The sequence below is a fragment of the Melospiza georgiana genome, chromosome 4, assembly GCF_028018845.1.
Source record: "Melospiza georgiana isolate bMelGeo1 chromosome 4, bMelGeo1.pri, whole genome shotgun sequence".
Classification (NCBI taxonomy): domain Eukaryota; kingdom Metazoa; phylum Chordata; class Aves; order Passeriformes; family Passerellidae; genus Melospiza; species Melospiza georgiana.
Genome location: NC_080433.1, coordinates 1,136,193 through 1,162,500, shown reverse-complemented (window position 1 = coordinate 1,162,500; position 26,308 = coordinate 1,136,193). Strand labels below are relative to the sequence as shown.

The following is a 26,308-nucleotide window of genomic DNA, read 5'->3' as shown; positions in this document are numbered from 1 at the left end:
GTGCCTGGAACAAAGAAAAGGTTGAGAGGTGTTTAGGAATTCACATCTCGGGTGGTTTTGAGGGGTGTTGTGCAGAATTATTGGGTTCGACTTCCATCCTGTTGGAGCCATCAGCTGGAAGAGGCCTGAAAGCCCAAGGAAGGTGGACAATACTTTGCCATCTTCTCCCAGGACTCAGCTTGGCAGCAGGTGGAAGAGAAGAAACAAAATTCAATCAGCAAATACAAAATTACAACACCAAGGCACAGCCATTGTATTGACACTTCACAACTCAAACACTACCAGGAAGAGAATGAGCCAACCTGAAATGGAAGAAAAAAACAAAAAAAAAAACCCCACAATAACCTATTTAAAAACCCCATAATCAATGTTCCTACAGTGGCAGGAGCTCAGGCATGAGCTGATGTATCATTTACAGAGATGCTGTGAGGGGATGGAGCTTCAGTGACCGCTGAAATGTGGAAACCACAAATCTCACACATCTCCAGCCCCGTCCTGCCAAAATAAATGAAAAACTCACACAGGGTTTTGTGACAAGATTGGTTTTGTACCAGGGACTCCTTGGTGCACCAGGAAAAGGCTGGTTCAGCTGCAGAGCAGAGTAGGAAGGAGAAAGCCCTCCTTATGTCAGAGGAAATCCCATTTAGAGTTCAAAAACTGCATTTAGGAGCAGCTCCCTGCATCACTTCAGAGCTTTTAGAGTAAAATATTTCATAGACCATAGAGTCATTTTGGTTGGTAAAGACCTTTAAGTTCCCCAGCACTGTTAAGGCCACCACTAACCATGTCCCCAAGTGCCACATCCACAAGGTTTTGAAATCCCTCCAGGAATGGGGACTCCAAAGGTCCCTGGGCAGCTGTGCCAGGGCTGGACAACCCTTCCCAGGAGGAATTTTCCCTAAAATCCCCCCTGAGCTGCCCTGGCCCAGCCTGAGGCCGTTCCCTCTGCTCCTGTCCCTGTTCCCTGGCTGTGCCCTCCTGGCAGGGACTTGTGCAGAGCCACAAGGGCCCCTGAGCCTCCTCTGCTCCAGGCTCAGCCCCTGCCCAGCTCCCTCAGCCCCTCCTGGTTCTCCAGACCCTGCCCAGCTCCCTCAGCCCCTCCTGGTTCTCCAGACCCTTCCCAGCTCCCTCAGCCCCTCCTGGTTCTCCAGACCCTTCCCAGCTCCCTCAGCCCCTCCTGGTTCTCCAGACCCTTCCCAGCTCCCTCAGAAGTTCTCCAGACCCTTCCCAGCTCCCTCAGAAGTTCTCCAGACCCTCTCCCTGTGCTCCAGCTCTGTTCCCCTCTCTGGGCACAGTCTGGATGTTGCATCCATGGGCTCCAAGCTGTCCATGATGTCCATGAACTCATTTCCAGCTGTCTTTTCCACCTTCCACATGGAACATGCCCTAAAGCACCTTTTTCCCAGCCTGTCCATGATCCACCTTCCACTGCAGGGCCAACACCCAACCCTGACATGCTCCAGGTTCCCTGGATGGAGCCTGGTGAAGGGAGAAGAAATAATTCCTCCAGAGAGCAGTTCCTTTAAAAATACATTGTTCATAGCCCAGGAGAGAAAAGCATTTGTTCCTCAGGAACTCTGCAATAAACAGGGCTGAGTGAGCAGGGCTGGGGGAAGGAGGGAAAACCAGAATGGAGCTGGAAAAGGCAGGGAGTTCACTCCCAAGAATTAATATTTAGCAGTAACTCTGCCAAATAATTTATTCAAATAAACCTGGCAGCAGCAGGGTTTCTGGGAGTTGCTGTTGCGTTTTGGTGGGGTTTTGTTTTTGTTAAGGTTTGGATTGAAGTGTTAGAGATGGTATTTTGTGTTTAGGTTTAAATGTTTGTTACTTTTACATTTATATTATAAAATATATAAATTATATAATATATAATATTATATAAACAATTTGATTAATTAAATATATAAATAAATAGTATATAAAGATTAAAAATAAATAAAATAAATAAATATGTATAAATATTAAATATTTATAAAATTATATAATATATAGTAATTTATATATTTATTTATAATATATATTATTTATAATATATTCTTTCTATTTATAATAGTATATTAATAAGTTACAAAATGGTTAACGATTTTTTGTACGAGGTTTTTTATTGTTAAACTATTTAATTAAGAAATTATACTTTGTTTTAACTTAATAATTATTTGAACTTTGTAATGTGGATTTTTTTTAGTTATAAAATACTATTTAAACTTATGAAGAACAAATAAGAAGGATTAGTTTTTGTTTTAAAACTTCTATTTTGTTTTATATATATTATATATATTTTAAATAATATACGTATTATATTTAAAATAATATATATTGTATGTAAAATAATATATATATTATATTTTAAAACTCTAAATTTGAAGTTTTTACTTTGTGATGTTACACACTTTTAATCAACTACGCACTTGTAATTTTAGTGTCATTGACAATTCTGGTTTATGGCTTTAAGTTAAATGTAGGATTTTTTGGGGGGTTAGATTTTTTTCGTACAGAAAGTTTAGAATTTTCAGCATTTAGGAGTGGTGCAGGAACAGTTCAAAGCTGCTTTCCTGCCCTGCCATCAGCAGTGCCCCTTCCTTCCAGCTGCACCAATTACTGCTCCATGGCAGTGCAGGGCTCCAGCCACTCAAGGTACTTGTTAGGAGGGTTTGTCGTTAATCCACGGGGAGACAATCAGCAGCTCTGTCAGGAGAGAGGACTTGGCTAATTAGTGCCCTAACGAGGCCAGGCTCTGCCACAGCTACTGTCCCCCCCACCCCTGGGGCACGGGGGGAACATTCACCTGCAGGAGCCACGTTCTGCTGGCACCATCCAGGAAACACCCAAAAAATCAAACCTCTGCTGAAAAAAACCCAGTGGCACCTTCCAGTTTGTGCCCTTGGCAGCTTGGAAAGGGCTCAGGTAGCACCCAGGATGGAGGATTTGGGAGAAACTGTGAGAAATGTTTCTTTGCCACCCTTCCACACAGGTTCAGTGTTTTCGCTTTTAATGTTAAATTCAGGAATTAACGGTACTGAGCTATCCCAATCCCAAATGCAACAGCCCAAAGCACGGCCAGCTGTATTCCAGCTGCTCTCCAGAGCTGGAAACAGCAAGGAAAGTGGGTTCTAGAACAGAGCAAAACCTGTGGCTGGGAATTTTGTACACATCCCCACAGCTCAGCCTCGGGATCTCTGGGAAAGGCAAAGTCGAGGCCATGCAGGACCACCCTGGAAGTGGGAGAGGGAAAACAGGAATTGCACCAGGGCTGGAAGGGTACCTGAATCCATCCCTGCTGCACTCCCAGAGCTGGAACACTCAGCCCTGAATCCATCCCTGCTGCACCTCCCAGGAATGGAACACTCAGCCCTGAATCCATCCCTGCTGCACTCCCAGGGCTGGAAGGGAACACTCAGCCCTGAATCCATCCCTGCTGCACTCCCAGGGCTGGAAGGGAACACTCAGCCCTGAATCCATCCCTGCTGCACTCCCAGAGCTGGAACACTCAGCCCTGAATCCATCCCTGCTGCATCTCCCTGGAATGGAACACTCAGCCCTGAATCCATCCCTGCTGCATCTCCCTGGAATGGAACACTCAGCCCTGAATCCATCCCTGCTGCACCTCCCTGGAATGGAACACTCAGCCCTGAATCCATCCCTGTTGCACCTCCCAGAGCTCAAAGGGAACACTGAGCCCTGAATCCATCCCTGCTGCACTCCCTGGATTGGAACACTCAGCCCTGAATCCATCCCTGCTGCACTCCCATGGCTGGAAGGGAACACTCAGCCCTGAATCCATCCCTGCTGCACTCCCTGGAATGGAACACTCAGCCCTGAATCCATCCCTGCTGCACTCCCAGAGCTGGAAGGGAACACTCAGCCCTGAATCCATCCCTGCTGCACTCCCAGGGCTGGAAGGGAACACTCAGCCCTGAATCCATCCCTGCTGCACTCCCAGAGCTGGAAGGGAACACTCAGCCCTGAATCCATCCCTGCTGCACCTCCCTGGAATGGAACACTCAGCCCTGAATCCATCCCTGCTGCACTCCCAGAGCTGGAATGGAACACTCAGCCCTGAATCCATCCCTGCTGCACCTCCCTAGATTGGAACACTCAGCCCTGAATCCATCCCTGCTGCACCTCCCATGGCTGGAAGGGAACACTCAGCCCTGAATCCATCCCTGCTGCACCTCCCATGGCTGGAATGGAACACTCAGCCCTGAATCCATCCCTGCTGCACTCCCAGAGCTGTTAAACCATAAAACCACCCAGGCTCTTGCTCAGCTGCACAGGAGCTGATTCCAGCAAGGATTCTCCCCCTGCCACGTGCCAGGGATGCTCCAGCTGGGAGAGCAGGAATGCAACTCTCAGGAGGTGAACAGGCACCATGATGATCCTTGATAAACTTTATAAAGTTTTTTCTGGCTTGTAGGTGCCAGAAAAGCTTTTACTGCCTCCTATAAATCATGGAGACTTAAAAAAAATCAGCTTAAAGGACAAATCAGCTGTTCATAAAACAGTGAGAGCTGACTGAAGCACCGAGCCCAGCTTGGTTAAGCTCAGATTACCCAATTTTACTCCTCAATCACATCAATGAGCAGCTGAGAACAAGCTGAGGGGCAAACTCAGCTGTCACCAAAGTCCAGAAAGCACTAAGATCCCCCTCTGTGAAGGCTGAAAACCCCACTGCAACACAGGTTTTCCTGCCCAGCCCAGGTGGGTGATACTCTCCATTCCCAAGGCTGGAGAAACATCTTTGCCCAGGCAAATAAAGGCTTTATTTCCCTCCAGACCACTGGGGAAGCAGAGCAATTAAAAGGAGAGTTATTTTCACCTCCTCACTGATGACACCTCTACACCTGCCTGCTGGCACCTGCTGAAAGCACAGGCCTCATTTTTCCAGTCCCTGCCATCCTAATTACATTTATATTTATTTTTGGTCCAGTTTTCCATAGGGTTTTTTGCAACTTAGCTGCAAAAATATCTGATTTTTTACTAGAAAATACAAACAATTATACTGGAAGCTCTGGGAATCAAGATTCCCACAATAAATGATGGCACCTCTGTGCCCAGCTCAGGAGAAACCTTTCCACAAAGCTCTTCTGAGCCACCTCACTGTGCTGGAACAATTAGGGCCATTCCTAAAAGAATCCTTGCTTTTCTACCATAGAGCAGCAGGAGTGGATTTGAAAGAAGAGGTTCTACATCAGCACTGGCTGAGCAAAGGCCCTGCAGGACCAGGAGGAGAAAAACATTTCCATGGGGAACTGCTCCTGGAACACAGCAAAAGCTGCCATGAGCAGCTCCTGCAGTGCCACCTTTCACAGGAGTTTAAAATCCAAGTAATCATCTTTGTCTTCTTTGTCAGGGATTGGGGAAATGATCTGTACCAGCCAAAGCACAGTAAGCTCAATAAAATTTTATTATGAGTGTCAGCTTGTCTGATTCCACTAAGAAATGGAAATGGTGCTTTGAGCGGGGTGTGACCTCTGCAGAGCACAGAAAAATCTGCACATCTTTGCCCTGCTCTGACCTCTTTGTGTGCTGCCCTTTCCATCTTGCTACTCCTTGGGAAAAATTGCCTTTCAGCATTTAAAACTTGTCGTGGTGCCTCAGGCTGGGTGTACCCAGAGCCTCCTGCAGGACACACCTGCCTGAATTCAGGTCCTGCATCCTTGGGAAGGAGATTTCCCTCCAGATGAAGCTTCCCTGGGGAGTCCCCTGCATTTCTTCCAGCAGTGAGGTCAAGCTGGACCTGGAGAGAAAGGGAATCTCCCACATGCTCAGGGCACAGAATTCCCTGTCTCCAACAAAAATATCCCACTCAGGGTCTGATCTGGGGTTAAACTCCCCTCTGCTCCAAGCCACAGCAAGAAACAGAGGAGGGAATGAATTACAGAACACAGAAAGGTGTCCACAAGTGACCTTCCCAACCTTGGTGCCTAAAGATTGTGGCAAAGAATGGAACAAACAGGGAAATTTTCCCTGTTCTTGCTTTCTGGGAGGTGCCAAAACCAGCTCCAAAGGGAATGCTCCCAAAAGCCTGAGCTCTCCTCAGCAGCAGGTTTTCTTTTTTCACAGAGAAAAATCAGCACCACTAACAAAGTTCCAACAAAATATTTCACTCAGGGTCTGATCTGGGGTTAAACTTCCCTCTGCTCCAAGCCACAGCAAGAAACAGAGGAAGGACTTAATTACAGGACACAGAAAGGTGTCCATGAGTGGCCTTCCCAATCTTGGTGCCTAAAGATTGTGGCAAAGCATGGAACAAACATTTTCCCTGCTCTGGCTTTCTGGGAAGTACCAAAACCATCTCCAAAGGGAATGCTCCCAGCAGCCTGAGCTCTCCACAGCAGCAGTTTTTTTCACACAGAAAATCAGCACCACTAACAAATCTCCACCTCCAAGCACAACCTGAGCTGTTACAGCCCCGGGGGAATGAAGAGATCAGAGCCACCCCCAGGAGAGGCAGCCACACAAAACAACAGGATGTGACCGCAAGATTCCTAACATCCCTCTGTTCCCTGCCTGTGCCAGGGCTGGCTGCTCACCTGGGTCACCTGTGCACTCACCTGGGTCATTTTGTCCACGGAGACGGGGATGCCATCGATGGTGAGGGGGGGCAGCTCTGAGTTCACCTCCTGGGGGGCCGGGGCGTGCTCGGCCAGCGCCGACTCCAGGTCCTCCAGGATGGTGCTCTTGTACTTGCGCACCTGTGGGGAGTTGTTAGCTCGGGTAAACAAGGGGAGCAGCACCAGGAGAGGAGCAGGGGGCAGGCCCAGCCACCCTCCCCAGGGTGCTGCAGAGCAGGAGGAGCAAACAGTGGCACAGCTGGCAGGAAACAGCAGCAGCCCCACGAGAGCCAGCCCTGCTGATGAAACTTGCAGTAACACCGGCAAGGGAAGGACTTGTGGGATGAAAGGAAAAGTTCTCAAAGTAGAACTTGTCCTGGGCAGGGTGTGCAATAAGATGCAGGCAGAAGAGCTGAGTTTAAACATGTCATTTTTTAGGGTTTACTCTGGAGAAGAGGAGGCTCAGGGGGGACCTTGTGGCTCTGCACAAGTCCCTGACAAGAGGGGGCAAGTTGGGCTGTGCTGCCAGGGAACAGGGACAGGAGGAGAGGGAACAGCCTCAGGCTGGGCCAGAGGAGCCTCAGGGCGGAATCATCAGGAATTTCCCCACGGAAAGGGTGGTCAGGGGCTGCCCAGGGAGCTTTGGGGTGCCCATCCCTGGAGGTGGCCAAGGAACTCCTGGAGGTGGCACTCAGCTCTACGCTGGGGACAAAGTGGGGTTCTGACACCTTGCACTCAGTGATCCTGGAGGTCCTTTCCAAGCTCAGGGATTCTGTATCATGACCTGTTCCCTCTGATTTTTAAATTTTTAATGCAGGATGTTCCCCCCTGGTGAGATGTGCCAGGCAGCCATTCTTGCAGAGAGGAGAGAGGAGAGGACCTCAGTGCTGCCCTCATGTCAGGAACATTAAGGCTGGAAAAGGTCTCTGAAATCACTGACTCAACCAGATCCAGCACTGTATCCCATAAAACCTAACCTCTGTTTTCCAGGGTTTTTAGCATGACATTCACATCCCTACCAGGCTTCCAAGGCTGCCCTGAACAGAACAAAACCTGCAGAGAAGGTGAGGAATTTGTCTCCTCACTTTCCCAGGGACACCTACCACGTTCTCCAGGGGTGCAGCACCGAACACTTTGAAGACAGGGTTGGGTTTGGAGGGTGAGATGCACAGCACGATGGCCTGCTGCCCCACTCTGGTGGTGTACTCATCCAGCGTGGCCCTCAGCTTCCTGAAACACAGCAAAACCTGGGAATGGGCAGGAGCTGAAACCCTGCACAAACAGCACCCCCCTGGCTGCCAGCTCCCCAGCACAAAGCAGGTGAGAAACAGAGCCCCAGCTGCTCAGCTTGGCCACATATGGAGCTTATTCCTCTGCTCCACGGGCCTGCTGTGCTCCCTGCAGCCACCCAGCAGCTCAAATGTCAATTATTGTCCCCTGTCTCCTTTTCTCATTGATGTAAAAAGAGAAATCAGCAGAGCAGCAAAGCTGGGGCAGCGAGAGTCTGCACTTGCACTCTGTCTCAGCAACACAAAACTTGTGTCTTGTTGAAGCATCTGAATGATTCATCAAAGGAGGCCTGCAGACAGAGGTTGCTCTACATCCAGTGCAATTCATAGCAGTGCAATTCTCCAGCACCAAAGTCCTGCTCAGACCAGATCTGGAGGAATTCAAGCTACAGGATAAGCAAGAACTGGAAATATTGCAACAGCTCAGCACAGGATACCCAGGTGTCCCCACACCTGCCCCATCAGCAACTCCCTTGGGAATCAAAATGTTCCACTGGATATTTTCTGCCTCTTATTCCCTGTTAAACAGTGCAGGAGCCAGAAATGGTGGCAGAAACTCTAAAAGCAAGAGAGAAGTAGTGCTTTCCTCAGAAAACCTGAGCACTCTGTGAGGTGACAGCTCAGCCCTGTCCTGGTCATTTCAGAACCTGAGGCTGCCAAAAAGCACCTCCAGCTACACAGATCCCACACTCAGGGGTTTGGAATTACCACTTGATTTCCAGCGGGGTGAAAATCAAGCACAAACATGTGTTCAACTGGTCAGAGTGGGAAAAAAAATGATGTTTTGTCATTATCTTAAGGTAGCAAAACGAAGTAGGTGCGTGAAAGGAGAATAAATAATTCCTTCACTGAGCGGTTTCTTTAAAAATATATTGTTCATATTTCAAGGGAGAAAAGGATTTGTTCTTCAGAAATACTGCAATAAACACAGAAACACTGCAGTAAACACGGCTGAGTTGGGGAAGGAGGGAAAACCAGAAGGGAGCTGTAAAAGGCAGGGAGTTCACTCCCAAGGATTATTATTTTGCAGTAACTCTGCCCAATAATTAAACCTTAACTACCCAATGAGATCCAAAACAGCAGAAAAGGCAAGAATTGCTCTGTTGCAAAAGGCAGGGAACAGCAGCAGCCGATGTTCACAAATGTTTCCAGGGCATGGAACTCGGGTGGAGCCTCCAGGGCTGTGCAGTGCCCTCGGCTCTGGTGAGGCTCGGGGGCCACCAGGTGGGCAAAGAGCCTCAGAGCACCTGGAATGCAGCACCTGCAGGGCTGTGCAGCTCTGCTGTCCCCACTGGAAGCTTCTAAAGCCAGAAAAAGTGTTTTAACTCAGGCAGGAATCTCCCCTGGGTTATTCTTCCTAATCTTCACCGTGGGATTTCGAGCACAATTTTAGGAAGAATCATCTGGGGAAAACACCTGCCTGAGATTCCTTTGCCAATCTTTGCAATGGCAAAGGAAATCTGGATATCCACACACTGAATTTATCCCCAGAATGGTTTAATCAAGCAGAAATGACTTTTTTTTGTGAGGCAGATAAATTGAGAGCTGGGATATGGAAATTTAGCAATTTCTGCTAAAGCCACTGTGGATATCTTGGAATACCACTGTGACAGATAACTAGGGTTAAAACAGAACAATGGATCCACCAGAGTGCCAGTCCTGGATGAGATGAGCAGAGCTGCAGTTTAACCCTTTAATGCCAACTAACACCCTGATTTACCCCTGATATGTAAACGGACCAAACTTAAATATAACTTATAACTTTCTGGCTTCCAGAAAGAACACTCCCAAAAAACCCCCAAGCTGGGTGACTCCTGGGCAGCACTTGGCGTGACCCCAGAGGCCACCAGAGCTGGCAGGAGGACGCAGAGGTGTCAGGGCCAGGTGAGAGCTCACCTGAGCAATCGTGTCTGCTGCCTCTTGCGGATGGAGGGGTTGGACTCGAACACGTGCGGCCGCTTCCGCTTCTTCCCCGTGGCCACAGCAGCAGCTGCTGCCATCCCCACAGGGCCTGCAAAGCACAGCACAGGGCTCAGTCAGCTCCAGCAGCTCCGAGGGACACTGGCACCGTGCCCCCCGGCCAGGAAGGGGTGCCCAGGGTGTCCCCAGCACAGCCAAGGGACACCAATCCCTCCCCGAGCTCCGCAGCACTGCACCGAAAGCTCCGTTCCTCAGGCTGGCAAATCCCTGCTCAGTCCTGGGTCAAAGTCACATTTTCAGCCTAAAGCTGTCCTTACACTGACAGAACTCTGTGTTTTCATCTTGAAAAACTCCCAAGGTTTGAATAACTGAGGAGATGCTGGTGGCTGGGAAGAGGAAACCAGGTACAGCTCCACAAATCCTGCTTGGACACCTCAACTACAGCACCAGGAGTCTGAGGCTTCCCTGAGGGATTAAGGACCTGGTCTAGCGGGAAAGAAATGTAAAATCCAGAGTTCTCAGCAGTGTCCTAACAGGGAAAGAAATGTAGAATCCAGCAGTGTCCTACCAGGGAAAGAAATGTAAATTCCAGAGTTCTCAGCAGTGTTCTAATGGGAAAGAAATGCAAAATCTAGAGTTCTCAGCATTGCCCTACCAGGGGAGAAATGTAAAATCCAGAGTTCTCAGCAGTGTTTTAACAGGGAAAGAAATGTAAAATCCAGGCTCCCAGCAGTGGCCTACCAGGGAAAAAAAATGTAAAATCCAGATTTCACAGCAGTGTACCATCAGGGAAACAAATGTAAAATCCAGAGTTCCAACAGTGTCCTACCAGGGAAAGAAATGCAAAATCCAGAGTTTCCACCAGTGCCCTACCAAGGAAAGAAATGTAAAATCCAGAGTTCACAGCAGGGTTCTACCAGAGTCTTCTGAAGACCACCCAGGCCTGAAAATCCTGTGTGCTAGAAGGGAAGGGGAAAGAAAAATTCCTGCAGGGTGGGAGGCTGGAAAGTTCATAAGCAAGAGGAGGCCTGGGATGCTCAGGGGATGGTGGAACCTCACAGGTTTGGTGTCAAGTCTGATACAGAGTCAGGCCACACTCAGTGCTTTTTTATCACCCCATTCTTCTGCCAATGCAGACCCACTATGGGGCCAGTCTGGAGGACGTTTGGCTCACTGGGAGGAATCTGTGATTCTGAAGTCCTTTCCCAGTCTGGATGTGTCAGGATTTTCTGTGGATCTCTGTGGAGAGGCCCAACACCTGAGCTCCCGGACTCAGCAAGGCTGCACTCCTGGGTTAGTTTTTGTGGTTGTTTCTGTGGGGCCTGAAATAATCTTTGCTCTTTGACATATTTGGTATTTTAATTTCGTTACTTGAGGCAGCATTTTAGCAGGGACCTTTGTATAGACCAGCAATTCCCAGCACCTCTGTGGTGCACACAGAAACAATGTGGGATTCAAGTGGCCAGCAGGGAGAATTTCCTGTGGAATATTCCTGTGGGTGGGATGGACCAGTGATGCCTTAGGATTTAGCTTTTCTATTTTTCAGACCCTGTACTGCTTTAGTGTATAACTGTAAAACTCCTCAGCCTATCAGCTGCTGTTCTCCCATTTTATTCAGATAAAACAATTTCTCTCTAGGCCTGAAACTCAAGGACACCTGACTGCCTTGGGCCCTGTGTCTTGGTTTGAAAAGCCAGGTGTCTGCTCAGGAAGGCAGGAGCCTGCCCTGAAATGGAAAATGTAAACCCCTCCCTCTGAATTGTTATAAGTTTTCTTTATCTCTCCCACAGCCAATCCTCCCTCCAGGAGATCTCTGCTGTCCATGGCCACTGAGTGTCCCTGCATGGCGGATGCCAGGATGGATGGAGATGAGAGATCTCTGAAGCCAGGTGGTGGAATTTGGGGTTTATTGCACAGGGCCTGGGTGCAGGGCCCTGCTGGAATTTGGGGTTTATTGCAAAGGGCCTGGGTGCAGGGCCCTGCTGGGATTTGGGGTTTATTGCACAGGGCCTGGGTGCAGGGCCCTGCTGGAGCTGCCAGCCACAGCTCAGATCAGATCTGAGAGAAGAGAAGAGAAGGGTAAGAAGGATGAGAGAGAGAGAGAGGATGAGAATGTAAGAGGGTAAGAGAGTAAGGGAGTAAAAAAGGTAAGAGAGTAAAAGGGTAAGAGGGCAAGATGCCCATTCCAATACAATAAATCTTCTTCTGTGTTGAATATTTTAATTCTCACTAACCAATCTAGTAAAATAGACAAATCCTATAGCATTTCCACACAGCCTATAAGAATCACTACATTACCACACTGTGTTACATTTTAAACACTAAAAACTCCTCTTTGGGCCCTTCTGCCAAGCTGTAGGGTCTGCTCTGACCCTTGGGCCTGTCTGCAAGCAGAGGGTGTTGTTCCATCACAAGGGGATCACCTTCAGCTGGCCACACCATTGTTTTCCAGGTGTTCAGTAAGTGAGGGATCTCAAAACTTACTTTCATTTCAATCTTGCTTACACTTTCCGTATTCCCAAAGCCTCCTGCCAGACACTCCTGTTTCCAAGGCTCTCCCGTTTCACCTCCCCCAAGAGACGAGGAGCGGCCCCGGGCGTTACCTGCGGCCGCCAGGTGCGCGGTGACCTCGTCGGCCGCCGTGGAGTTGAGGATGTCGGAGTCGTCGTAGGAGGTGTCCTCGGGCGAGGAGGGCGAGTCCTCGTCGGCGCTCAGCATGCTGTGCTCCGTGTAGGTGGCCACGTGCACCTGCTGCACCTGCTGCGCCACGGCGTGCGCCTCGATGGTAGCCATGTGCTCTGCCTGGCTCACCCCGTGCTCTTCCATCAAGAGTCACTGCCAGGGGGGACAAAAAAAACGCGGCAGAAAGCTGTGACAGAAAGCCGGGACAAAAAGCCAACCGGGCCGCGAGCACCAGGGACAGAGATCACCTCCCTCAGGCCGTCTAGAACAGGGAAATAACTCTGCCAGGAGTCAGGAGTGGAACAGAGAACAGGAAGTTAAAGAGGAATTCTTTAACTTTAGGTTAGAGTTTGGAAAAATTCACACTTCTGAACAGAGCACAGCATCCAGACATCGTCATGTCTGGTGGAGGGAAGGTCCCCAAGGACCCTGCAGCCCTGAGATTGTCCATTGAAGGGTCAAAGGTGGCACCTGGTTTTGTCATGTCAAGAGGCCTGAGGGTGACACAAAGTCTCCTCTGACCTCAGTAGCTCAGGACACAAACGAGGATGGCAGCACAGAATCCCAGCAGCACTGAGGATGGAAAAGACCTCTGAGATCATCGAGTCCCACCTATGTCCCCTCCCCAGAGCAGAGCACCGAGTGCCACATCCAGGAATTCCCTGGACACCCCCAGGGACAGCGAGTCCACCATCAACTTGGGCAGCCCCTGCCAAGGCCTGACCCCTTTCCACGGGGAAATTCCTGCTGTGCCCACCCTGAGCTGCCCTGGCCCAGCCTGAGGCCGTTCCCTCTGCTCCTGTCCCTGTTCCCTGGGCTGTGCCCTCCTGGCAGGGACTTGTGCAGAGCCACAAGGGCCCCTGAGCCTCCTCTGCTCCAGGCTCAGCCCCTGCCCAGCTCCCTCAGCCCTGCTGGGGCTCCATTCCCTTCCCAGCCCCATTCCCTGGACCCCCTCCAGACCTTTCTGCTCAGGAGGGGCCCAGACCTGGACTCAAGAGTCCAGAAAGAGGCAAAGCCATCACAGCCCAAGCACAAACATCACAGAAAGCTGATTTATTACAGCGCCCAGGGGTAAAGAACTGAGCAAAGCAGCAGCTTACAGAGTCAGCAGGGTCCTGGGCCACACACTGGGAGCACAGAAGGACCAGGATGGGAGGCGCAGGGATATTTTCAGTCTGTGCCTGCTGTACATTTGTGGAAAGGAAAAGGCACATCCCTAAGAGATTTCCCAACAGGAGAATTAGAACCTCAACCCTCAAAAAGAGATTCCCCAAAGGAAATCTGTTCCTGCTCAGGGTAAAGGGCAGAAAGAGGTGACCAGCTGCAGGGAATAGGAAAATAAACAAAAAAAAAGGTTCTGACCTGGTAAGAACAGTGATGGAATTACAGCTCCTGACTGACCACAGATCACAGAATGCCATGAGGGATCAGGCAGACACAGGAACCCAAACCATTTTGTCAAGAGGGGTATTTTGACCAAACAAAAGGGAGGCTGCAGCCAGGTAGGGGTCAGACACTTCTCCCGAGCCACAGGACGAGAGGAAATGGGTTCAAGTTGTGCTGGGGAGGTTTAGATGGGATTTTAGGGAACATTTCTTCTCCAAAGGGGTTGTCAGTGGAACAGGGAAGTGATGGACCCTCATCCCTGAAGGGATTTAACATGGTTAGTGGTGGGATTGGCCCTGCTGGGGAAGGGTTGGAATATTCCAGCCTGAGGGACAGCAGAATTGTTGTTGTGAGACTGTCACAAACCTACTGAGGCTACAGCTAAAGCCAAGCCAGCTTCAGACTCCCAATCCTCCCAAAAAAGCTGCTGGAGTCTGATGTTGCTGCTGTCCAAGCCTGTTTACAACCTGGGTTGTAATATTAGAACCACCCAAAAATAGCAGGAGTTCAAACAGTGCCAGTGAGGAAGGGACTGAGACGCTGAGGTGCAAATTGAGACAAACTGAAAACTCCTGGTGGAGAAAAAATCAGCCCTAAACTCCTTCCACAAAACTCACACGGCCATCACCACAGAAAAATGGGTGGCAAAAAATATCTGTACATTGAGACAAACTGAAAACTTCTGGTGGAGAAACAATCAGCCCTAAACTCCTGCCATGAAACTCACACTGCCATCACCACAGAAAAATGGGTGGCAAAAAATATCTCAAGTAAATCCTTATATGGACCAGATTAACAGATTTCCCAAAACACCAAGCTTTTCCTGAAAGGGAACACTGTTGCTTTTCTGACTATTAAAGTTTAAAAAACCCACCAAAAAATGTGATCAGAATATGATTGCTAGAGCACAGTGACTCTAAGGCCAGGAGACAAGACCCCAAGACAACAGATGAAATCACTGGAACCAAACCTTGTACTCAAAGGCAACCCACACCCAATGCCACCAACACTGAACCCTTGGGAAGCCATTCCCATATTCAAATTATTCCCATATTCAAATTATTCCCAAATTCAAATTATTCCCAAAGTGTTCCTGACACTGGCCAGGCTCTGTGGGCCAACACCTTGACTGGTGAAGGTGTCACCAAGCTGGGCCAGCCAAGCATCCCTGTGACACATCCAAAGGTTTGGGCCTGGATTTGAGCAGGATCTGGGCACAGGGATGACAGGAAAGCTGTTCCCTTCATCCTTTAGAGAGGAGCATTCCCCACTCCAGGAAAGGAACATTGATCCCTGGTGTTCTCCCAAAACCAGAGCAGTTTCAGGAGGAGGGAAAGCCTAATGGCACAGTGGTGACCGCAAGGACATTTCTGGACACTTCCTTAGTCCTGAAGGTTTGGATGACAGCCAGAAGTAGTTTTAAAGTCATTTAAAGTGCTTATAAAAACTATGAGGGTAAAGTCCCTCTCATCACACAGTGCAGCTGCCTCACGAGTGTGTCAGGGGTTCCTTTGATGTCCTGGCCAGTGGCTGCTGACACCATCACTGGAGGAACACCAGGAGCAGGAGGAAACAGCAGAGTTGCCCCACTCAAACCACCCAAAACCAGCAGGAACTGGCTGCAAACCCCATAAATTCTACACCAAACTGAAACCCACGTGGATTGAAATTGAGGTCTCTGTGGTGTGACTGTAACAAGTCACAGCTCAGCCCATAAAAACCCCACAGACACCATCCTCTACCATCACCATCCACCTTAATGGGTGCTTAAAACTGAGTCCAAAATAAAAATCCCACACCAGGAAAAATCATGGGAGCAGCAGCACGATGGAAAAACTCCCTTACCCTGGAATTATTTTAAACCTTTATCCCACTGAAGAGGTTTTAATTCAGATGCTGCAGGAGACACGACAGAGACAAACTGAAGCTGGAGATGAGCATTTATCCTCTGCAATGTTAAGTCATGGTGCCATTTTTACCAACTCAGCCCACACCTCATTAATTTGAAACCCTGCTCAGATCAGCAATAAATAAAAAGAATCACTGGCTCTCGCTTCTTTGGTGGTTTAAATAATTTTGAAAGGAAGCAAAATAGGAATTCTATGGAGGTTTTGAGAGACCTGCTTGCTCTGTCCTCTCATGAGAGGATCCCTCCTGGGATACAACCATGAAAGGAACCTTGGGGAAGGTCACCCTTTCCTCCTCTGTAGGAAATCACCCTCTAAATCAGATTCTGGCCACTGTTTGCTGTTCCCCTGCTGCTTCATCTCCATGAGCCACAGAGCAAGGCTGGAGCAGTTTCCAGCTTCCCAAATGCTGCTGGTGGCACCCAGGACTCCCCACCTGCTCCTGTGAGCTGCTTCCTCACTCTCAGGAGGGTAAGGAAGATCCCATTTCCATTTATTTTAACATCTGCCAACAGTTTGCGCCTCCCACAGCACCATGGGCAGCTCGTGATGGGGAGGGATCAAAAGCACCTTTGATGATCTGGGCTGATGTGATGTGAGGGAGATTTTTCAACTGGGTCACACTTGGTGGATTCACTCAGGTTGAATTCCTCTGCACTGAGTGCTCAGGAATGTGTTCTTTAAAAAGCTGCTCCACACTTCTGGCCGTGCATCTCGATAAACTCCAATTTCCCTGCAGAGGCAGCCTGGGATAATTCCTAAGTGAAAACTGATCTTAGCAAGAAATCAATCACTGGCCATTTCCCAATAAAATCAAACCCTGTTGGAGTGGAATTAGACCTTTGAAATTGTCCAGTCCTGCTTCTCCTGTTCTGGCCAAGACTCTCTATGCAGTTTTTCAGGAGAGCAGGCACATCCTGGTTTAGCACCTGCAGATTTCTGATACATCACATTTTGACGGTCACAAAATCACTGGCCATTTCCTAATAAATTCAAACCCTGTTTGAATGGAATTAGACCTTTGCAATTGTCCAGTCCTGCTTTTCCTGTTCTGGCCAAGACTCTCTCTGCAGTTTTTCAGGAGAGTGGGCACATCCTGGTTTAGCACCTGCAGATTTCTGATACATCACATTTTGATGGTCACAGCCACGGAGAGCAAACCTCACTGGGAACCAACACAAACCCAGGGATGTATTCCATGATTTTCACCAGGAGATGAGACTGAATCAGTGGTCAGCCTCGTTAGTCTTGAGGGCTTTGTGTCTCCCCTCCATGAGAATGGCCAGAAAGGAGCTGGTTTGGTGCTTCCTGGCATGGTCTGGGTTAGAGAAGCTGCTCCAGCTGAGGGCAGGATTTGAGGACAACCTTTAAAAAGGAGGAATGGCCACTCCTGGTGCTGTCCTGGCTCTGCTTCTCCTCCATCTGGGCCAAGCTGGCATCTCATCCATCTCCCAGCCGGGGCGCGCAGCTCCCTCACGGCATTTCCTGAGAGCGCTGGCTCAGAAACCACTTCCAGGAGAAGCCAGAGCTGCCAGGAGCTCTGTGCCAGCCAACTCCAACAGCACCGGCTTTGGGAGAGCCCAGGAACAGCCCCACTGCCATCAATCACCACCAAGCCAGTCCCAGACCTCCTCCTGCTCTTTTCTCCACGGGGACAGGAGCGAGAGCATGTCCAGGTGTCCCCAGCAGGTGATCCCAGACTCCCAGTCTCTGCCCTTTCCTTGATTTCCACATTGCACTGGCATCTCTCACTGGTAAATATCCTTCATTAATTGCTATTTAGGGTGAATTTGACACCTCTCCTGTACAAAACTGTGCCTAGAGGGAATCACCCCCACGGGTCTGACAAGCAAACACCACCATCCACCAGGATAAGCTTGATTAATATCTCACCAATTACCACAACTCATCGAAAATGCACATTTAAATACCAAAATCCCATTTTCCACGGAAAGAAAAAAATGCTCTCGGTTCACGAGGAGAATTCTGAAGCCAACACCACAACCTGATAAAAAACTGGGTTTTGTTTTTTTTTTTTTTCCTGCCCCTCCAGAAGCTGCTCAAGGTTTTGGATGGGAAAGACTTTCCAGGACTGGAGACACTGACTCCTGTCAGCAGCACAGCTGATACCAGGCACAAAGCGAGATAAGACACTCCAGTTTATTCCCTTGCTATCAAGATTGAAGTGAACATCTCATTTACGCGCCTGGCACAGATACGGTGACTCGAGCAACACCAGGAACCGGCTCTCGTTCCACAGCGTCCTCCTGTGGCATAACATTAGTAAAATGATCCTTTTAATTAGCATGGGGTACAAAAAAAAAACCAAAAAACAACACAATGCTCCTGGTCTCAGCGTGAAAAGCCCTGAAATCAAACAGATTCTAGCAAACAAAACCAAAATTCCTTCTATTAACGAGCTCTCTTTGTCACAATATCACATCAAAGAGCAAAGAAATCCCCCTGCAGGAAAAACCTTCACTGTGGCAGCTCTGGAAAAGAAACAAACAGGATTTCAAAGGTATTTATTAGGATAATAGCTGCTACTTGCTGCTGAGAGCTGCCATTGGGTGCTGCGATAGGACACATCAGGGACAATGTGACTGGCAATGGACACATCAGGGACAATGTGACCTGCAATGGGCCCTTTTTGCAGCTAAATTTCATTTATTTAGCACCGAAAACCAACAGGAAGCCACGGGGTAAACACAAGGATGAGGCGGATTCCTCTTGGAGACTCTTCTGGAGCTTTGGCACCAAGAAATAATATCCCAGGGGAATCAGCCCTCCTTAGGAGGACCTCAAGAAAGAAAAGGGCACATTTCCCATTTGGAAACCCACGGGAAGGGCACCACCACATCCCAGGCTGAGTGTAACCCAAACCTGGCGGTGAAACTGCACCCAGAACCGTGAACCACGGGATGGAATTCTCATTTAGCATTCCGGGCTGGCCCCAGGCTCTGCAGGTACCACGGGCAGCATTTGGGGTGCCTCCCCCTCACCAGCACTTTTAGCACCTTTTTTCCCAAAAATCTTTTTGCAGGATGTGTGGTCTGCCACAGGTTTAGGAACCAGGACATGATAAATGCCATTCTCTGAATAATACTTTGTAACTCGTGCATTTTATTCAAAGAGCCACACTGAAATCCCAATTTTAACCTATTTTCCTCAGACCCGCAGAAGCCAGGAGTCGTTCTAACAGCGTGAAGCGAGTTACTCATCTTTAGTCAATTCAGCTCTTTTAATTAACAGCCAGAAGTGTCTTTTAGAGAATTCCTCACCCGACAAGCCCAGGCTGCTGCTGGTGCTGGCTGAAGCACTCCTGGCCGGGCACAGAGGTGCAGCCCTTGGGATTGCTGCTGGAAAAGACAGAGCACGACCCTGCTGGCTGCTGTGAGGTGCAAATGTGCCCATTTTAATCCTCTTTTATGGACAGAGAGGATTAGTGGTTATGCTGGGCTACCACGGGAAGAGAGAATGGCAGTGGGTGACACAGAAGGGTTTGAGCAACAGGGTGGGGACAGAGATGCTGTGGAGACTCTCGGGTGGAAGGATCACACGTGCCCAGCATGGACGAGCTCTGTCCAGCCTCGGCTCCACCTGGGAATAGCCTCAGTTGGAAAGGATCCGCTGAGTCACCAATCCAACTCCTGATCCTGTACAGACACCCCAACAGTGCCACTCTGTCCCTGAGAGAGCTGTCCAAATGTTCCTGGAGTTCTGGGGCCGTGCCCGTTCCCTGGGGAGCCTGGGCAGCGCCAGCAGACCTAGGAAAGAACCTTTCCTGACATCCAACCTGATATCCAACCCTGACACGGTTCAATGCCATTTCCTGGGGTCCTGTCCCTGGTCACACAGAGCAGGGATCAGAGCTGCCCCTCCTCAGGAAGCTGCAGCCCCCAGCGAGTCTCCCCTCAGCCTCCTCTGCCCCAGGCTGGACAAACCAAGCCCCCTCAGCTGCTCCTCCAGCCCCTTCCTCATCCCTGTGTCCCTCCTTTGGACACTCTCTAATACCTTTGTACCTTTTGTCTGTGGTGGTGCCCGAAATTACAATGCACCACCTTAAGGACTCGGTCCTCACTCCTCACACGGCGTTAACTCAAGATCAGCACGTGGTGAGAACAGACAGTACAGTCCCAACCACATTTAATTATCATACTTCCACCCAAAATGGCAGCCTGGCCACCCCTTCTTGAAGTTTGAGTGGTTCAAGAACGTGTCTGCTTGGCTGTCCTGCAAAATATGCACTTGAGGAGGAAAAACTCCCCAGAAAATCCACTGGGAACTCATGAACATAAGGACATGGAGCTGCTGCAGGGCTGGAGCCCCTCAGCTCCCAGGGAGCCAGGCTGGGAGAGCTGGGAATGTTCCCCTGGAGCAGGGAGGGATCCAGGGAGAGCTCCCAGCACATTGCAGGGCCTGCAGGGGCTCCAGCAGAGCTGCAGAGGGACTGGGGACAAGGCCTGCAGGGACAGCACACAGGGAATGGCTCCCACTGCCAGAGGGCAGCCATGGGTGGCATCTTGGCAATGAGGAATTCCTGCCTGGGCTGGCATTGCCAGAGCAGCTGGGGCTGCCCCTGATCCCTGCAGTGCCCAGGGCCAGGCTGGACACTGGGGCTGGAGCAGCCTGGGACAGTGGGAGGTGTCCCTGCCATGGCACAAGCTGAGCTTTAAGGTCCTTCCAGCCCAAACCATTCCACAATTCCATGATGAATCCACGACCCCAGAAAGGGAAACTGACCCTGTGCAAACACAGCAGGAACGTGAGAAAATCGCGTGAGAAAATCCCATGAGAAAATCCCACATCACACATTCCACACCACCAACATTTGTGTTTTCTGGAGGGGAAAAAAATTGCATTTCCAGCCCAACTACAGCAGAGAGATTTGCCTGCCAGTGTTTCAGGTCTGAGGCACCTCCAAGCTGGGTTCAGATGCTGGTCCCACAGTGACAGAGCCTGTTGTGCTCTCGGTGTCCCCTGGGTCCCACGTGGGCAGAGGGGGCTCTGCAGACCCACAGAGAGCACCCAGGGCTGAGCCATCCTGAATCCCAGCCCTGACCCATCCCAACCCTGTGCTTTTCCTGCTTTGAGCAGGCTATGCAAATCCTCAGGGAACTCCAGGCTCCCACAGCTCCTGCCACAACCCCGCGTTCCACCTGCTGAAAACGGACCGTGGATTTTTATTTGCTGCCACATTTTGTTCTTCAGATCTTCTTCCACATCTCTCCACCACCATCTCCCATCTACACATGCCTCTTACTATCAGGGCTGAAGTATTCCAACCCTTCATTCCCAGGAAATTCACAGTTTCCTTCTGGAGCAAGGGACCAAGATCATTATTTATCCCTAAATCCATGGGAATGCTCATGATGCAGAATTCATAAGCCCGAAAATAACCCAACTTTCAACCCAAAGCAACCACAAGAAGAGCTCTGAATCCACCAGCTCCTTGTAGGGAGGGAAGGGAGCAGTGCTATGGAGTCCCTTCTCCTCCCAAAGGGAAATGAGGAGTTAAAGGATTTTCCTGGTGCCCAAGGAAGCGGCTGCAGAAGCAGCAGGAGACTCTAAAGGCTGACACCAAGAATAAACTTCTTCATTTACACAGCACCCCTCAGCATAAATAAAACATGGGCACTCTGGGCTGCGGCTTTGCAAAGTATTTTTGACCCAGAGTATGGAGTTTTCCAAGTCATCCCTGTTTGATTCCTTTAATTAGCTAGTTATGTAATCAACAGTGGGAGGGACTCATTTACTTCTGGATTGGCTTCCTTGGTCACACTAATCACAAGCCAATGTGGTCTGTGAGTGAAAATACACTTTCATGGGTCTTCCCTTCTGTATTTGAGGTCAGGTGAATTTTGTGGGGCTGAAAAAGTTGAGTTTCCCTCCGAGCTGCTGCAGGATCTGAGCAACCCATTTATTATTTATAGGCAGCACACAAACAATTCACACATCTGCCAAACAAAAATAACAACAAAAATAAAGCTCTAAAGCAAGGAGACTCCTGCTGCCGTCCTCCAGCACAAAACCAGGCTCCACTCCCCAGCAAAAGCAGCACAGTTCCCGGGAAAGGCTGGAAAACAGGAAGGGAAGGAGACACTGGAATTCCCAGTCCTACTCAGATGGGATCCACCTGCCATCCTGAGTGAACTAAGGGTTTTGTATAGCTCCATCTTTTTTCCAGGAGGGAAAAACCAAGGTGGAATTTCATTGACATCAAAATGTCAGCGTGCATCAGGGCAAGCTGTGAGCTGCACCAAACACAGCCTGCAGCTCCCTGCTTCCATCTGGCAGAGCAAGGGATTCCCTCTTGGACTTCTTCTTGGATTCCTTCTCGGAGTCTGGCAAGCAACTCATCCACAGCAAACCCAGAGCAGCCTCAGAGTCCTTCCCAAAAAACTGGAATGCAGCCTGAGCTCCAAAATCCTGGGAAAAACCTCTCAGACTCTGGTGAAACACAGGGACAGCTCCTGGCTGTAGCTGTGATACTCCCAAAGGACAAAAGGCCCTGAGGTTTTCCAGAAATTAGACAAACCCCAGCCAGCCCTCCCAGTGGGACTGTCCACCTGGCAACTGGACCAGCCCCACCAGTTTTGGGCAAAAAAAAGCAGAAATAGAAGGAGCAGAATTGGTGAAGTCACAAATACTGAACCCCACTGCAATTGCTGCAGCGGGCACAGAACAAATCTGAATTTCCCCAGAGCTGGAAGGGCCTGGATGGTGCAGGTTTACCTGGGCAGGTGAGAGGCTCCTCATCCCTGGCACAAAGCCTGGCACAGTTCTGGAGCTTAAAGCTTTTCTCACACTCCCCTTTAGGCTGGGAACTGGCGAGGGCTTCTGGGGAGAGCTTTACTTTGAAGAGGTAAAAGACACCAGTGACGTTCTGAGTTCTGTAATTTGCAATATTTGGAAACCAGAGGGGTTTTGCCAGGATTTATTCACCTGGTTTGGATTCACAGGCACAATGAGCTGATGAAGAGTTTAATGAGAGCAGACACACAAATTTAATCACTGAAATAAGTGAGAAATGGATCAGGGCAGGGGTGTGGGAAAGCATTAAAATGCCCTCACAAAAAGCTGAACTCCAAACCCTGAGAGGATGAATCCCCTTTAAACACACACAAGGAGAAGGTTCCACTTGATCCAAGGGAATGGCTGGAACTGTGTCAGGGGGTTTAGGCCACGTTTGGAAAGGGTTCTTTCCCCAGTGGGGCACTCAACAGTACCAGTAAAATCCCCACTGTGCAGAAGAAGTTATTTAAAACCCCCCCCAAAAAAAGTGGTTTAAAATGATTTTATTAAATATCTTGGGCACTGGGCAATGGGTAACACAAAATATCTGAACTGTGTGCTTTTTTCCCACAGACCAACTTCAGAAGCAGCCTAAGGAAGATAAAGTCCAAGGCTGAATTTCACAGAACTCCCTGCACTGAAAATCATCAACACAACCCCACCACTCCTCCTGACAGCACAAAATGTTCTTATGTAGAAGAAAAGAGTGGATTAAATTTTCTTGGTAAAAGGGATTCAGGAGCACAGCAGAGTTCACTGTGCCCTGCTGCCTTCCTGGAAGACAATTTCCCACAGCAGACAAAGGTAATGCATAAAAAAATAATAATTCCCAAACCCTTCAGGAGAGAGAAACTGCATGGAAACCTCCCTCCTTTGGAAAAGCAATGGAAATATTCCAGGGTTTGTGCATGCACGTGGCAGAAGTTGGACATGACCAGCCTGGAAGGGAGATGGACACCAGGAGTGGTCCCAGTGCTCCCAGTCTGGGCTCCTTCTCTCCCTTGGGGTTCCTTGGTTTCCCCTGTAGGGCTGAAATATTCCAGGCCTGAGCTTGCCAGAAGTTAAATTTCCCAGTTTAAGGCTGAAAAGAGGTGATCCAGGCTCCTGAGAGACAGAAAAGTGATGAAATCCCAGCATGAGAAGAATCCCTCACACCAAGACGCCCGTGGGCTGCAGGCGGACATCAGAGCAGCTGACCAGGCTGGGGCTGCTGTGCAGGGAATTCCAGACAATTAATGGCAGGGGAAACCCCAATTAATGGCAGGAAATTAATGGCAGGACCAACCCTACAGTGGCCAAGTTCCCTCAGGAGCAAAGAGGCCTTTCCATGGAATCATGGACTGAAGTTGGGAAAGCCCTCGGAGAGCACTGAGTTCCACCATCAACTCAACCCTGACGTGTTCACCACCAAACCTCAGCCTCAGGTGCCAAACTGGACAATCCCAGGGATGGGGATTCCACCATTTCCCTGAGCTTAATCCCCCAAATTTCCCATTTTCCTGATGGAGCAGCACAGAGTGCAACCTCCCATCCACACCAACAACGCTCACTGGGTTTTCCAGGATGGTTTCATTTAACTTCTGGAATGGAGTGGCCAAATCACCTCTGTCAGACCACACATTTCCTAGATCCTAAAATATTCCAAGAGCTGCACAAAACCCACAGGAGATGAGGCTGAGGGCTCCCGCCTTGCTGTGTTTATGGCCTGTGCACAAGAGCTCATCACAAAACCTCACAGAAATGATGGGAGGCCCATGGAAAACAACCAGGATGCCACAAAACTCCATAAAAACCAGCTGAGACACTCTGCAAAACACCAAACACACCCAGAAACTACAGAGGAGGATGAGAGGGTTTAAATGAACCCTGCACTGTGATATTTGGTGGAACCATGGAATGGTTTGGGTTGGAGGGACCATAAATCCCATCCTGTTTTCCCACCATCCCAGCTGCTCCAAGCCCCATCCAACCTGGCCTTGGACATTTCCAGGGATGGATGGGCAAGGTTAAAACCTGGGAAAATTCAGCTGTAACAATCCCCAGCTTCCCACAAGTACCATCATCATCATCATCACTTTCACCCTCAACAGCATAAAAAAAAAAAAAATCATTGCTCCTAGTTTTACCATGAGCACAAAAATTTCAATAAAAACCATGAACAATTCTCTCACCTATTTCCTCATTATTTGGGAAATGAAAGTTCACTGTGAGAGGATTTGGAAAGGAGCAATTGTGATGTGGATGAAGGAAAAGAATGGATGAGTTCACACTGGGAATCCTCTCAGGATGTGGGAAGAGGGTCTAAAACCGTGCTCAGAGACCAGCAAGGCTTAGAAACAAAACCACAACAGCCTAAGGGATGAAAAATCCCAAATTCGGGAAATAACAGTCCAGTGAAGGAGGAAAAAATAATAAAAACATAAAGCAGAGAACCCAAACTTGAACAGAGAAAACATCTCCCCACACAACAAAAATCATCTGCAGCTGAAAGAAAGCTTAGACTTGGTAACCTCAAATGCAGGAAGAGTCTTGAGCTGAATTATTTCTGTCCCTAATTATTATTTACACTAAAAAGGGCCTGAGCACCTCAGTCACAGCCAGGTCTGTGCTGAGCCAGATGTTTTAGAGCCCTTTTTTGGGTATTTTAATACACAGCCAGTTACACCCCTTTTTTTACAGGCAATTCGCAGCCCGTTTTTGGGTACATTAAATGGAGGGGAGGTGAGAGATTAACACGTTTCAACTCGCTCCCAACCTCCTGTACAGAGCAGGGAAAATTCTACATGTGCAAAATGTAAAGAAAAATAATGGGAGGGGGAAAAGGGGGTAAAAGGGGAAAAAAGAGGGATGACAGGAAAAAAATGGGGGGGAAAAGGAGAATGAAGGGGAACTTCATCAATGAGCTCAGAGGTCTTTTCCAACTTAATTGGTTCTGTGATTCTGGGGCAAAAAATAGGAGGTGAAGGGAAAAAAAAAACGAAGATGAAAGGAGGAAAAAAAGGGGGCATGAAGAGAAACTTTATCAAGGCTGGACTCATTTACCTCTGAGGCTTTTTACAAATTAATTGATTATGGGGGGAAAGGCGAGATGAAGGGAAAAATGGGGGTAAAAGGAAAAAAATGGAGGTGTGAAGGGAAAAAAAGAGGGGGTGAAAGAAAAAAAAAAGGGGGGGGGTTAAAAGAAAAAAAGAGGAGGTGAAGAGTTAAAAAATGAGGGTGAAAGCAAAAAAGTGAGTGAATGCAAAAAAAGTGGGTGAAGGCAAAAAAGGGGGAGTGAAGAAAAAAAATGGGGGAGTGAAGAAAAAAATGGGGGAGGGTGAAGGGAGGAAAAAAAGGAGGGATAATGGGTTAAAAAAAAAAAGGCGGTGAGGGCCAAAAGCAGGCACGAAGGGGCTCCGAGAACAGCAGGGAAAAGGGCGAAGCAAAAGCCCCGCCAATGTCTGCGGCCGCGGCCCAACTTCCCCGGCCGGCCGGGCCCGGCTCAGCCCGGGCCGGGGCTCCGAGGCCGCCCCGCACCCGCCGCCCCCCGGCCCCGGCTCCCGTGGCCGCCGCCCGCGCCGCCCGTCCCGGCCCCCCCGCGCTGCCCCGGCCCCGGGGCCGCCCCGCGGGCCCGGCGCGGCCGGGCGGTCGCGGCCGCCGGGGGAGCGGGTGCGGGCGGCGGGGGCCCCGCGTTGGTGCGGCTGCGCCGGGGCTGGAGGAGATTGCGCGGTAGGACGCTCACCTCAGAGCGGCTGCGCTGCGGCGGGCCCGCGCCGCGGGGCCGCGGCGGGCG

The 26,308-nt window shown here is 49.5% G+C and overlaps 1 protein-coding gene across 1 annotated transcript in view; it reads right to left on the bottom strand.

Moving 5' to 3' along the window:
- Positions 1 to 26,308, bottom strand: part of NRF1 (nuclear respiratory factor 1) — a 58,897-nt gene extending 32,589 nt beyond the window's left edge. The window contains exons 1-6 of the mRNA XM_058022792.1: positions 26,258 to 26,308; positions 12,370 to 12,601; positions 9,743 to 9,857; positions 7,661 to 7,787; positions 6,558 to 6,698; positions 1 to 4 (exon numbers count right to left, since the gene is read on the bottom strand). The exon at positions 1 to 4 is cut by the window's left edge and continues 155 nt beyond it. Of these exons, the coding sequence (XP_057878775.1) occupies positions 1 to 4; positions 6,558 to 6,698; positions 7,661 to 7,787; positions 9,743 to 9,857; positions 12,370 to 12,592 (610 nt within the window). The 5' untranslated portion in view covers positions 12,593 to 12,601; positions 26,258 to 26,308. The remainder of the gene's footprint in view (positions 5 to 6,557; positions 6,699 to 7,660; positions 7,788 to 9,742; positions 9,858 to 12,369; positions 12,602 to 26,257) is intronic.